We start from the raw sequence: 13,730 nt of genomic DNA, 5'->3' as shown, positions 1-13,730 counted from the left end.
ACTGATCTAATACGCTTTTAAAAAGGAACTGGAGTTTAAATCCCCATAGGCCACAAGATGTGCTCTCCACAGGTTGACAGTAAGCCTGCCTTTCAGCAGACATAAATCTTCACCTTTCCTTGTTGTTTAAAATAGCTCCGGCTCTTTGACCCGTGTGTTCCCCTAGGCTGCGTCACTCCTCTTTCCCAATACTAGTTCTTTTGCAGATGTTACAAACAGCTGCACGATGGTGTTAGATTTATTTGCGGCTGCCTATAAAAGTCACTATCATCTGGGCTTTTTTAGTTTTTCTTAACCTCCCACAGACTTGATTCTTCCAAGCAAAGCAGGTCTTCCTCATTCCCCCTCATTCTCGTGTACAGGCATTTCACAAAATAAAGCTGGAACAAAACCTGTATGTATTTGGAGGACAAAACATCCATTTCTGTGCCTTGCTTCTCATTAATAGGACAAATTTAACCAGCAGATGTCCCAAACAACTCCACTGTGGCGCTAGATTTAACTGTGTCTGCACTAGAACAGCGGCCATTGCTACTACGCAATTTGTGCTGCTGTCATTGATACCTGCTGTACTGGTGCCTTCTTCAACACCTACTCTTGGAATGTTGACCTGAATAAGCTCTTGCAGATAGTTAAGCTTAAAGAATTAACCTTGTAGTACACAACATTTTATCTTAAAACCCCACAGTCTTTGAACCCAATCTATGAGCCTAATATGAGCATGCTTTTTGCTCATCTAACTCATCATTTTTGTAATTTTTGCTGCTGAGATGTAGTCTGAAAAAGAAAGGCAAGTATGATTTTTTCTTCCATCCCAGATCTTAATTTCAATGTGGTATGCAAATACAAAACAGGAGCCCAGAATTCTAACAAGTATGAAAGAACTTTCTCCTAAATGCTTCAGAAAGCATCCATATCAAGAGTTAAAAATCTCTGCAATCTTCTAAATGAGTAAGACTTTATAAAATCATGTTTGAAGCGTAATGAATTGATGCCAGTAATACCTTGCCCTGTTGAAGCATCATGAATTGATGCCAGTAATACCTTGCCCTGTTACCTCAAAACGCCTGCTCACATCTCTCTCTTCCGGTTTAACCAAACAGTAAGATGTTTTGACAATTAAACGTAATCATCTTTTCTAGAAGCTTCACAGACAGCTTCAGATACAACTACCCTTTTCAGATCTTCTGAAATGTCACCCACCCTCCAGATGTCTTGGGAGAACTACACATGGCTCTCGGGTAGTTTGAGCCAGTTCTGTAAGGTTCCAGGGGGAATTTCATCAGGTGCAGCCAAATTGGGCAACTCCCAATGATACAAAAGGAACCGTGTTTTACCCTGAGTTTGGGTAAATGTAACTTCAGCCAACATACTGCACAAACAGACATTATATGGTAACAAACAATCATATTTATAATTGTCTTCTCTGAGTTACACATAAAGATTCTATTCTTGCTTTGTGTATGTTCACTTTGTGAAATTCAACCACAGCCTTGTACCTTGTTAAAAAAGTGCACATTTTATGCACATTTAATGCTTCCAACTGAGGCTAAAAGGGAAATATGCTCAGTCCAAACAACACTTAAGTTCTTTTAAACCACAACCTTCAAGAAAATACGTTCTATAGTACTAGAATGTGGTGACAGTTAACAGAATAAATACCAACAAAGCACATTTGGTAAAACAGTGACAGCATAAGTAATTTCCCCCATATTTTTGTGTAAGTGAACAAACATGTAATTCAGTCAAGGAGATTTCTGAAGAGTGTTGTGTTCTAACAGTGGCTGAAGAAAGAGCATATGACGAGATTCAGGCTTGCCTTGAAGGAAGCATGAATGAGCATTTAGGGATTCCCCTACTCCCCACCATCCTTTTAGAAAATAACAGCAGTTGCTGCACATGCTCCCTTATTCTAAACAAGGCATCTAATATACTTGCCACTGATAGATACGACTGCCTCATGAGACATACATACCCACCACCAGCCACATTTGTATGAGAATCAAAGAACAGGGACCTTTCCTACCTTTGTCTGTTAGGGCAATCAAAAGATCCAGAGCTTCCAACACATGCATCTGTTTTATTTGGAGAGTTTTATCAAATACTTGCACTGATGGCTGACCATCTAAAAAAGAAACACGAGTATTTTTTCAAAATCCTGCTAAAATTTGCTAGTGACTGGTTTTGACCTATTTCTTTTAATAAAAGCTTCATTTTTTTCTTACAAAATTGAAAAAACCTGCACAAAGCTGCTATGTATACCACAGCATCACAGCTGATACCTCCTCACAGGAGAGTTTTATGACTACCATGGATTAGATTATGGAACTGAAGCCTAAAAGGGACCTTCCCTTTGGAAGAACTAACTTCATTCCCTCAGTCCCACTGGCCTTATGTGACACACGGAAGATAAGGGGTCTAACCTAGCAATATTATTGCTATGGAAGAAGCAGGCTTTCACTGTCACGTAAACCTTTGGCTTCATGCTGTCATCAATGGCTAAGAAATCCAGACAAGCCATTTAAACACTCCTTGAGCTTGGATGTGACTCTGTAAGTCTTTTCAGAGGGTCAAGAAAACAACGTATGAAATAACAAAACATTCAGAAACCTACATTAACATTGTCTCCCCAATATGGCTTGAATCTGGTGCAGAGAGAATTTTTACAACTAGGTTACATAAATGTAATAAATTCACTTGGATTGGTAACTATCCCTGTAGGTGAAGACCTACCAGCACCTGAAGAGAGCTTTTGAACATACATTTTCAAGAAAACAGTCAGATACATAACAAATGACACAAAAAACACTGGATCATTTACTAACCATCTATTAACAAGATGCCAGCATCTGTAGAAACCAGCAAGGACTGGCCCCAAGAATCTGCACAGACAACCTCATGAGGAAAATTACTGCAGAAAGATTGAGATTCCCAAGGCTATGAAGTAACATAAGGGATACATATTAAGCACACTAAGAAATGCAGATCATACAGACACAGAATGTGATGGACAATGGCAAGTAATAACATGTAAATGCTTTTGGCATGATACATTTTGAAACAGTGTATTTTTTAAAATTTGAAATACCAAAATTTAGTTGATTTTGTTACAGAGGAAATAGCCTCTATATTAATTGGGTTTAGAAACTAGCAAGTGTAAGACATGTTCCTGAAACACTGGAATTAAACCACATGCAGCTGATAGTGCAACCCTGGAAATACTCAAATGACTTAAAATGTATGTACCACCATGCATATGTAATTTGCTTACATTTTATGGCTCAGTTCATGATGTCTAGTCACTAGCACATGGTAGTTAAAACCGCCTTTCTGTCAAATGCTTCTTTTGTCATGTGTTCTCTGTACTTACCTCTCAGAGTCTGCCCCTCTGCCCCTAATTTAAATATTAGCTGAAGTCTCTGAAATTCTAGAAGCACTTCTGAAGTTTCTGTATAGAAGATGCATACAGAAGAGTGTGGTTTGCATCTTTCACTTCCTAATGCCCTTGAACAAAATCTGGTACTACAGGAAGTAACAACTGAATTTTGTTTTAAACTCGATACAGAAGTTAAAATAAAAGATGACTGCGTATGGAAAATGTAATTTTTTCAAATATTCTCAGATATAAAAATATCCACACTTGCTTTAACTTGAGAAGTGCTTCTGTCTCCAGACTCATCCTTTATTAATTTGATAAGGCTGCAGAATCACCTTGACACCATACATTTCATCTCTGCTGCTACAGCATCTAACTACAAAAGTAAATAAACAGTATGCAGAACTGATATACAATGCCATACTCAACAGCTTTTAATTCTTTCATAACTCTCCTCAGAAAGTCAGGCTCACTCACCTCTTTTTTACAAAAGCTTGTGGTTGCCAAGTTAGCTGTGGCATCCCCTTTCACAGTGGTTTTCAATTTCAGTGCCTAATACAAACAGATATTTTATTTAGATAGAGCTTTTGTCACCAACACCCAAGATAAAGACTATAAAGAAAGGACAATTTAGAACTACAAAGTAACTCCAGTATGGAATTCCTGTCACATTTTAAGTAATCAGCAAAGAAGTGGAATTCTGTATATCCTGAGCAAAGTCCACATGATCACCAGAGGGCTACTAGATCTCTTCTCAGCCAAAACATATGGTGGTTGGGTTTTTTGGGCGTTCTGTTTTTTTGTTTTTTAAACAGAAACTCAGAATCAGAAAAGAAGTGTTGAACACAGTAACAGAGACAAGTCTCCACCTCAAATCATACAAGCTAGTCATCTACCTAATTCATTCTATAAGGTACCTGGATAAAGAATCCTTTTATCAATTATAAAAGTTGGCCTTTTACTTGCAAAACTTTGTAACAAAACATAAGTCAAGCTATATATATGCATTGCCAGAGGTGCCAAGGACACACAGTCACAGTATCACAAATTCAAGGACTAGAAGTAACTGATACTGGAAGAACTCTAGAGGAATGCTGTATAAACATAGTTTCAGTGAGATACACAATAAGCTTGTTTAAGGCAGCATATATACAGCCTATGTATCTCCATCACTAACCTTTACAGCAGTGTTCCAATAAACTGATGCCACATGGAATTGTCATGGCATTCTTTAAAGCAAAGTTTAGAAATTGCCTAAACCAATTTTAATGTCCTAAAGTTTGCCTACCATCGTGCATGGTCTCTGTGAAGTGGCAGTAATCAGCTGCATACACCATTTCCACATTTGCATGAAGTATGGCTGTCAGCTTATGAAGATGCATAAAATACCTTTTTGCATTAACATTTTAATTTCACTCCACCAGTCAGTAGAGATCACCTTGACAATAAATAAATGATTTGAATATACTGCTGAGCCAGTCATCAGTGAGATTTGTTTACCATCTGAAAACTCAACATTCACAGTTTGGCAAGAATGATTCGGAGCTACTTGGAAGGCATGTTGTAATGTGCTCAAGCCTACAGTTTGTAACTTAGAGGAAAGTTCTTTTAGGAAAGCAGAAGATTTAAATGTGAAAAGAACCTCCAAGAAAAAACACAGGCAACCAAGTATCCCTTAATTTCAAACCCCTTATTAGGCCGTCCTTTGACAAAGGCCACAGCGGGGATGGAAGTCTTGTTTAAGAAATGGGTGCCAACTTGATTTGTTATGTGAGTATCTTACCAGTTTAATGTCAGGGAAGTGGAGGCAATCAAACTTACAGGCTTCTATACTTTCAATAACCATGTTTTTCTTTAACTTCTGTAGAGTAATTAGTAAACTTGGGGAATAAATCATCGGGTTACTTCTGTCTGAATTTTATAAACATTCACTTTCCCTTCTGCCTAGAGTGACTAGCTATTTCAAGGTGGTTGGTGAAAGGGTGGGCAAAGCAAAGGGGAGTAGACTTTGCAGCATGGCTAGTGCCAAGCTTTAACAGCCCTGAGATTCTTTTGCACCAGCACTCAACCACCTGGCTCCATTCTCTACCTTTAACCTGACCTGGAACTTCTCAAGACAATTTCACTCTATAGCTTTCTAACACAGAAAAAAAAAGGGAGGGAAGGAAGGAGGCTTGGGTTTTGTTGGTGGTGTGGGGTTTTGTTTGTGTTGTTTCATTTTTTTTCTTTGTTATATTCTGCTGAGTTAAATCAGCTCAGAAAAGAAGTATTCTTACGGTAAGCAGCAGAACCATGTCAGCAGTCCAGGATCAAGAAGAGACAAGTGGGAAGGGACCAGGGAATAGATGAGCGTAGACACTGCCTTTTTTTTTCTGCTGCAATGAACTTTCAGATCAAACCAGACCATCTAAATCATCAGGAAGTTTTACTCCTCACTGAATCAAAATGTCAGTAAGCTCACAGAAGGTTGCAGTCAGCATCTGGTACGTTTAAAGATGTATGGCAACCTCAGACTTAGCAGAAAGACTGCTGAAACTTCTTCCTGGCTAAAACAGGGTAAACAATTTCTAAGAAATGAAATCTTAATAAAACATATAGAGGAAACCCATGCAAGACTGTGTTTCTCCAAAGCACAGAAAAAGACAGAGCACTCTTCTGCCTGGAGGCAGAAAGCATCTTCTCCACTGTGGCACGCTGACCCTGGCTGGATGCCAGGTGCCCACCAAGTTGTTCCATCACTCCCCTCTTCAGCAGAACAAGGGGACAGAAAGTAAGATGAACAAAAAAAACCCCTTGTGGGTCAAAATAAAGGCAGCTTAAAAATAATGAATGCCCCCTCTTCCTCCTCCTTTCTCTTAGCTTTTATATCTGAGCAGATGTCACATGGTATGGAATATCCCACTGGTCACTTTGGGTCACTTGTCCTGGCTATGTCGCCTCCCAAGATCTTGTCCACCCCCATGCTAGTGGCGGGGGTAGTGGGGGTAGGTTGCAGAGGCAGTCTTGATGGTGGGCAAGCGCTGCTCAGCAGTAGCCAAAACACTGGTGTGTTATCACCACCCTTCTTGCTACCAATGCAAAGCACAGTACTATGAGGGCTGCTATGGGGCTCAGCCAGACCCAACACATCCACAAAGTAGGGAAAGACCTTTCAGGTTTAATTCTAAGGTGTGATTTTTCCAACTTTCCTTTAGCTTATGTATTTTATAAATATTTGCAATTGTGTTGTGTACCTTAGGTATTACAGATCAATATTTCTATTCATATTTTACTTTACCATAGCTTAAACTAATGCAATACTACAAAACTATTTCTGACTACAGAGAACCGCATTTAAGTCCTGACGTAACTCTGCAAGCTAATACAACTCTAACAAAAGGGGTGATGCAGTCTTTGTAAACCTAGGTGCGTCCCTCCTAAATTGATCTTACCTGACCAAGTCGGACAAACTCTGCTTGCCGAGCTTCCTCTTTTTTCCGTGTTGATTTTGGGGACTCTGGTAACACATCACTGAAGGACCTTCTATTGAGCATGTTCTAAAACAGAAAACATTTCTCTCTTAAATGGAACCAAAAGTTTCCATAATCTTTTAATCTGAGTTAATGATATTGTTTGTTTTCTGTCTTTTTTTGGATATTTTCCTGCAGTGATGAATCTAACCGTATAGTTTCTCAGAGAACAGGAATTACAACTCTTCCAATCCTTGAGTGCTTTAATTTCCAGCTTGCCATAGTTCTGTACATCACTGTCATGTTCTGTACAATCATAACAAAGACCACAGACATGAACATTTGGACAAAAAAGTTTAAGAAGATCTATTTAGCTGAGAGAAATAAACAGTGGGAAAAAAACAGCACCTCAATAATTTTAGAGGTATTGAACTTCTTTCTAGTTAGTTAAGATTAGTCTTCATCATCCAAAACAAAGTTATCTCATCGTTACCCAAGGGTAAAAATGACTCAAATTTACACATAATGGATCGAGTAAGTGCAGCTTTTATGGTGATGGGACTAATACCTGTATTGGCAGACCCTAAATTTCCTATTCCCTTGCTGCAGGTAAATACAAAGTATGACATTGTTACACTTCTCACAGCTGTTTTAAACAAATGTATGAAGAGTCCTATCCTGAAAGGACTCTCAGCTTTCACATAACTGTAAAACAAATTACTTGACAATTGGTATTTAGCCTTGTGTATGCAATTCAGTGTTCATTAGGATTACAGAATATTCAGTCTACTAGTGAGAACAGGAAAGCACATGTGAGGGATGCAGAGACTTCTGACTTACATTTACCTTGTGTAGATCAGGCATCAGGTCTTGGTATAAAGAGCGGATCAGCATGTCTAGAGTGCGTTGGCGTTTCTGAGAAAATGTTGGGGTTTCCAAGGTGGCTTTTTCCCCATTTATTACTAAAATATTATGGAAAAGGAGATACATTACCTAAATGAACTGTGACAGCTTCCACTGACTCTAGTTTGCCTCTGTAAAAAATACCTGTTTTCCCCTTAGTAACTTAGAGTTGCCTCCTTTTTGCATGTTTTTTTAGTGAATAATGATCACTTAAGTTTAAAAGGGAAAAATTAGTAATAGGCATCCCAATACCCTCTTAACCAATAAAAAATTAAAGACAAACTGCTAATCAATTTAAGTACTAAACCAATTTAAATATGCAAAATGAGTTATTAGCCAAGTTCCTGTCAGGTAAGCTTCTAACTGTAATCATCTCTATCGGTTCTCAAAGCTTGCTCTCTTGGTGATTTAGAAGGGCAAGTGAGGGTCAATGAAAACTGGAACTGAATCATTACAGAATCAAAAAGTTCTTAAAGGTGCTGAAAGGTGCCTGTGCAGCACGCATTCAGAAAAGCTTGTATTTTCAGGTTTTCAGAGCTGCCGTCACAACACCTTCTATTACTAAATATTGAAGAAAACTGAAAATTCTTTCAGACCTCCAAGTCCTTTAAGAAAATGCTAAACTAAATATGGCTCCACATTCTGCAAATGCAGAAATCAGTCTGTAACTAGCAGCCTGAGAAGCATAACTGGACAGAAATTCAGTTTTTTGTTAATCTGATTGGAACACTTTGATGGAACTGACATCCCACCTATGCTACAGATTTTGAGAAAAAAAAATCTATATAGAACAGCAGCATACACAAGAAAACGTGTTTACATTTTAAGCATCATGACTTTCAATTTATTAAGGCACTTATTTTAAAAGTGTTTCTAGTGAAAGAAAAACTGACTTACATTTCACTAACACAAAATCCCTGAATTCCTGGTGATTTGTAAACACAGGTGGGGATGGCAGGGGAGGCCCAAAGAGAGGAACACTTTCTTCTGAAAATATTTTCAGCCTATTGAAAGAACAAATCTTTATATTGAAAGTCACATTCAAAACCCACTGTTACTACAGACACTATTCAAAATGGAAGAAAGAACGGGAAATGGTCAGCTGGGTATGTCTTAAGTAAGAATTCCCACGGGTCTAACAAAAAACATTCACTTGGAATGATTCACTACAGCAAAATCCTGCTTCCTTTACACAAACACTGTGACACTAACAATTACAACAGATCTTTGGAGTTCTACTCACAGAACAATGTTTTTAGTGGTACTAAATATAGTCCTTTTCAAAAAAAGCTGTAAAAGAACATTCTTCACCTACAAAATATATTCTCCTTCTAGATTTCCACCTCACCTATACATTCACGATGCCCATGGAATATTTGATTCTTTCTGAACAACAATAGCTTACTACAGCTGAATAGTACAGGAATAGCAAAGTCATTTTCACTGAGGAAGAAAGAGTCAGAATAGACTCCCATGACAGCTGGACCTGCTGAGTTCTTTTGATCCATAAGGAATCTGGCATAGAAAGTATGAATGGTAGGTACAAAACCCAAGCATACAATACGCTCAGCAAGCCATAGCTTCTTTAAAGGTAAGTAATCGTTCCTTGGCATATTAAGTGATGGGCTGCACAATTTTCTTCACTGTAAGACAGCAATCAGACAAAGATCTTCCAAGTGGCATGTGCAGCTGACAGGTTGCAGCAAGTTAAGTGGTAACATTACAGATTCAACCCATCTCTACTATTACACAAACCAGTCAGAATTTTCTTGCCCAAAAAACCAGCAGTGACTAACTGGTATTGAGTCAAACGGATTCTAATTGATTCATCTGGTCTTTTTTCATGAAAGCTTAAAAACTGCGCATACGATCTGAAACGCAGTATTACATGGTATGAATATCGATCATTTTAATACTGGTTTCGTAGATTCAAGACAGAATTTTAGAGATGCCCTATGTCTTATTCCATCCTGCTAAAAAAAAAATCATTTATCACTACACAGAGTGTGAAATGTTCCTTGCATTCCTAGAGCAGAATGAGTTAAGATGAGGAAAAACCACAACAAAACCAACCAAACCTACAAACTTCTTGAGTGACATAAAATACAAAGTCATTCCAAGCAGAAATTCAGTGTCAGACCTCACAGTGGCATTGCATATGAACAAGAAAAATTTGCCTCAACAGCCCAGAGTACACCCTGTTTCTTTTGACTGAAATTTTGGCCACTTGGAAGACCGTCTTCACAAAAAAATAACAGAAGGAACAAGAGTCCTATGCGGGCCTAAGGTGAAGGGACAGAATGAAATGCGATTAGGGCAATTTGAAATATACAATAATGTATCAAGCCCGTCACACAGGGCAACAATACTGCGTGGTATGCACTATGGAAGATGTGTTAAGACTGACAGAATGAAGCAACTAAGGAATAAAACGGACTGATCTAGTAAGAGCAGTCAGTTACTCAGGGCGAGTCAGATTTTTCTCGTTTACTGCTACTAATTTTTTTCCCCAAATCAACAGCAATGTAAAAAGCATTTACTATGGCTAGCCCATCTACTGACTAATAGTTTACAAGACAACATTCACTTCTTAAAGACTAATGAGGGAAGTATGTTCAGGTTTCTGTCTCAAAACAAGAAGAAAAGAAGGAAAGAACTAACACTGCACGTGGGAATCATGAACATGTTTTGTGCCTCTCAGACTTGGGAATGCTGCAAAGCAGAATCTATGAGGACAATCAATTGGGAAAAAAAGAACACAAGAAGGTGCTCACAAAAATAAAACTACTCCTTTTTTTAACTGCACTACAGACATCTTCCAAAACAAACCTTAGCTACAAGTAGGAGGGGTGAAAAAAAACCACACTCATGAAAACTGAAGTATCATGCTGTTGGATCCTTCTCTAGAGCTAGACTTCATGGCATGCTGCAGAAACACAGTAATATAGATTTCTCTCATCTTACTGAATCAAGATTTCTTAGCTATATTGAAAAAGAAAATTATTTCTAGTGAAAAATACCTTTGAGGTGTACTTGTCCATATATATCTCTCCCCCTGTGGATATACATGCACCTCAAGCACCCAAGTTTGGAGACTTTCAACTCCTGCACCTATTTGGCATATACATGCTTTGTCTCACCTCATACTCCACATCGAGAGCAACAAGGATGGCATGAACATTCTCCTCCAGCATGCCCCAAAATAAAGACTCCCATATATGAAGGGATGCAAAGTTAAAATAGGAGAAAGCACACAAATTTATTGGCAAGCTCTCTTGAAAAAATCTAGTTAAAACTAATTCAGTTTCTTCTCGCCTTCACGTTCTTGTGCATTTCCGCATGTACACCACAAATGATTTCAAGTAACATTCATCAATGAGTGGGTGGAGCTGCAGTTGCACAAAAAGCACCAAACTCTTATGGCTAACGGTTAAGTTTTGGAGCTAGGCAAGAAGGCTTAGTCAGTTCCAGCAACCTATATTGCAGCAAGAACAGATTCTTAGAGGACTATGAAGATTGCTCAGCCTATTAAGTATAAAAATCTTCCAAAGCAAGCCAGAATTTACATACGTTAGAATGGTTGGAACTATGTGATTGGATCTTAGCAGCAGCTTCTGAAACTGTGGACCACGGCTGGTGTCAGTGGTCTACACTGTGCACTGAGGGAGAGGCTAAGAGAATGCTTTCTACACTTTTGCTGTATTTCTTGGCTCTCAAACTGATATAGGTTGTTAAAAAAAAAAAGTGCACTAGTGCCAGGTGATCAGTTCCAGGAAATATTGCTGGTCTCTTTCACAATCTTGACTCTTCAGGGTTATGGAATTTTCAAGGAAGGAGGAAGCGAAACTAATCTAAGGACCCTGTATTCCTGGAAGCCATTTCTAAGTTCAGTGTCTGTCTTCTCGCTGCAAGCCAACTAGCAGTTCAGCTCAAAGGAGCAGACCCGATGCTGTCAACCTTCAGCTTTGTCTTGCAAATGTAGGGTAGAATGACTTGTAAACAGTTGAAAATTTTTCTAAATAATAACTAATGCCCCACAGGCCCACACAGCCGTTAGAAATTTGCATTCAAAGCCTAACACATTGACTTCACCCTTCCATCTTGCAAAGTTTATAGCTTTGAGTGCTGTCAACATACACACACATACACACATTCCAGTCTGAGGCATAATTTTAGTTTCATGCCTTGACATTTCCCTTCTAGTGCTGGATAAATCATATGTTTTGGTTTTCTAATATAAATTCTTTAGCCATACGAGACTTCAGCATCTGAGCCGGCAGTGACTTCAAACCTAACCAACCCTCTTCTCAGACACATATCCAAAACAGAATGCGATTCTCCCATTTCTTTTTGACCTAGTCTAAGTAGTAAATAACTTAGCACACTTTCAACAGAAAAAGGATTGCTACAGACATGGCTAGTACTTTGTAAAGGAGAAAAACAGTGGTAAGTCTATATCGTATACTGGTAACTGCAGCACACATAGTCAGCTGAACAGTGGCTCTTTTCTCTTTACTGCTTATTTGCTTTAAGTCCAAGGTGAATCCCTCCCATAGGCTCAGACAATGACATCCCACTGCCACTCTGTTTTTTTAAGACTGACAGATATCTCTTGCATCTCACCATTAATCTCAAAACAACAGTTTGGATTAACTATTTGGTTAATCCCACTTTCTTCATTAAAGCCTAGGCAGGACACTGCAGGAATGCTTGCTTTTCAGATATTGGTGAAACCTAACAGACTCAGACTGGGACACTGACTCTGACTTGGACAGCATATACCTCCAAGTATGAGGGTCACCAACGCTAACTGAAAAACAGATGAAGAACACATTATTTACCAGCAAAATTCCAATAGGTTTTAAGTATGTGATGTCCAACTGTACAGATACTCTATTAAGATCCCTAAAAATGAACTGATTTGCTTAGCTACAACTAAACCTAGACCTTTAAGGATCTACAATCCATGGCTATCACAACATCACATCTAACTTTCATCATACATGTAGTTCATTACGTCATTGATCTCACCAGGTCACACTGTTCCAGGCATATCTTCCATCACTTTGTTACATTTCATCTAAAAAGTAGTTTTGTTTCGCCCCCTTAAGTTTACGCCTGTTCCAGAATTTCATTTTTCTGATGGTTAGAAACGCGCAACTTATTCATAGCCAGTTTACAGCCATCTGCATCCAGGTCCATACTGCTCTTCAATTTCATAAATTCATTTGGCTTCCTGGCATACACATAAGTGGACAATACAAAATGTTTTCCCCATTATCTCTGAACCATCAGAAATTCAGTGTGAAGTTATTTGTTACAATCAACACCTACCTGTAACTATCATTCTGCTTATTATATCTCACTAAGGCAAAAATATCTGCCACACAGTTAAGGATGTTAATTCAATACTAATGCATCTCACATGTATTTTAATACATTTTTTTCCTGCAGCAGATTGCAAATTTAATAAAGGTAAAATCTATTAATGTCTGTAAATATAGAAAATATTCTAAATTATACTAATTTTCCTGTTTATAAAGGAGATCCCATATAAAATTTTATTGTGTTTGATCAACAGTTTTAAAAATTGAACTAGTACCACAAATACAGATTTCTTGCTGTTATGTGAAGGATAAAACACGCTCTATAGTTTTGTGTGTGCATGTGTTCAACAGACTTGTGATTTAAAATTCTTTTAGTTTATAAAAAAGTACGGATTCTGAACTTGGCTTATACCAAATTTTCCACTGAAGAGAAGATTCCAAAGAAATAATTTAGCTAACAGAATTATAAGAAAGTAGAGAGGAGAATTTAAAGTGCAAGTACACAAAAATGCTTTGATTCATAACTTTGGGCAAATACGGGCAAAAAATTCCAAGAAATTCTTATGGTTGCATTGCAAAATATTTTTATGGAATCAACTAGAGGCACCTTGCTTTGATAAATTTCCTTAACACTGTCTCTAAGTTTTCAGTCCTTATAAACAGTGTTAAAGAAAC

At 38.1% G+C, this 13,730-nt stretch overlaps 1 protein-coding gene across 10 annotated transcripts in view; it reads right to left on the bottom strand.

Annotated features, from left to right (window-relative positions):
* The window catches only part of GARNL3 (GTPase activating Rap/RanGAP domain like 3), an 80,405-nt gene that overhangs the window by 19,615 nt on the left and 47,060 nt on the right, over positions 1 to 13,730 (bottom strand). For 8 of the 10 annotated variants that reach the window (XM_056351951.1, XM_056351950.1, XM_056351955.1 and 5 more), the window contains 7 exons: positions 13,063 to 13,108; positions 8,626 to 8,732; positions 7,666 to 7,787; positions 6,808 to 6,912; positions 3,854 to 3,928; positions 2,826 to 2,937; positions 2,027 to 2,125 (listed from right to left, as the gene is read on the bottom strand). In XM_056351951.1, coding sequence (XP_056207926.1) covers positions 2,027 to 2,125; positions 2,826 to 2,937; positions 3,854 to 3,928; positions 6,808 to 6,912; positions 7,666 to 7,787; positions 8,626 to 8,732; positions 13,063 to 13,108 — 666 coding nt within the window. The remainder of the gene's footprint in view (positions 1 to 2,026; positions 2,126 to 2,825; positions 2,938 to 3,853; positions 3,929 to 6,807; positions 6,913 to 7,665; positions 7,788 to 8,625; positions 8,733 to 13,062; positions 13,109 to 13,730) is intronic. The other 2 variants (XM_056351946.1, XM_056351947.1) reach the window with 1 other exon arrangement.

Source organism: Falco biarmicus, chromosome 9, assembly GCF_023638135.1.
Source record: "Falco biarmicus isolate bFalBia1 chromosome 9, bFalBia1.pri, whole genome shotgun sequence".
In the NCBI taxonomy this organism is placed as follows: Eukaryota; Metazoa; Chordata; class Aves; order Falconiformes; family Falconidae; genus Falco; species Falco biarmicus.
This window is presented reverse-complemented; position numbering and strand designations above follow the sequence as displayed.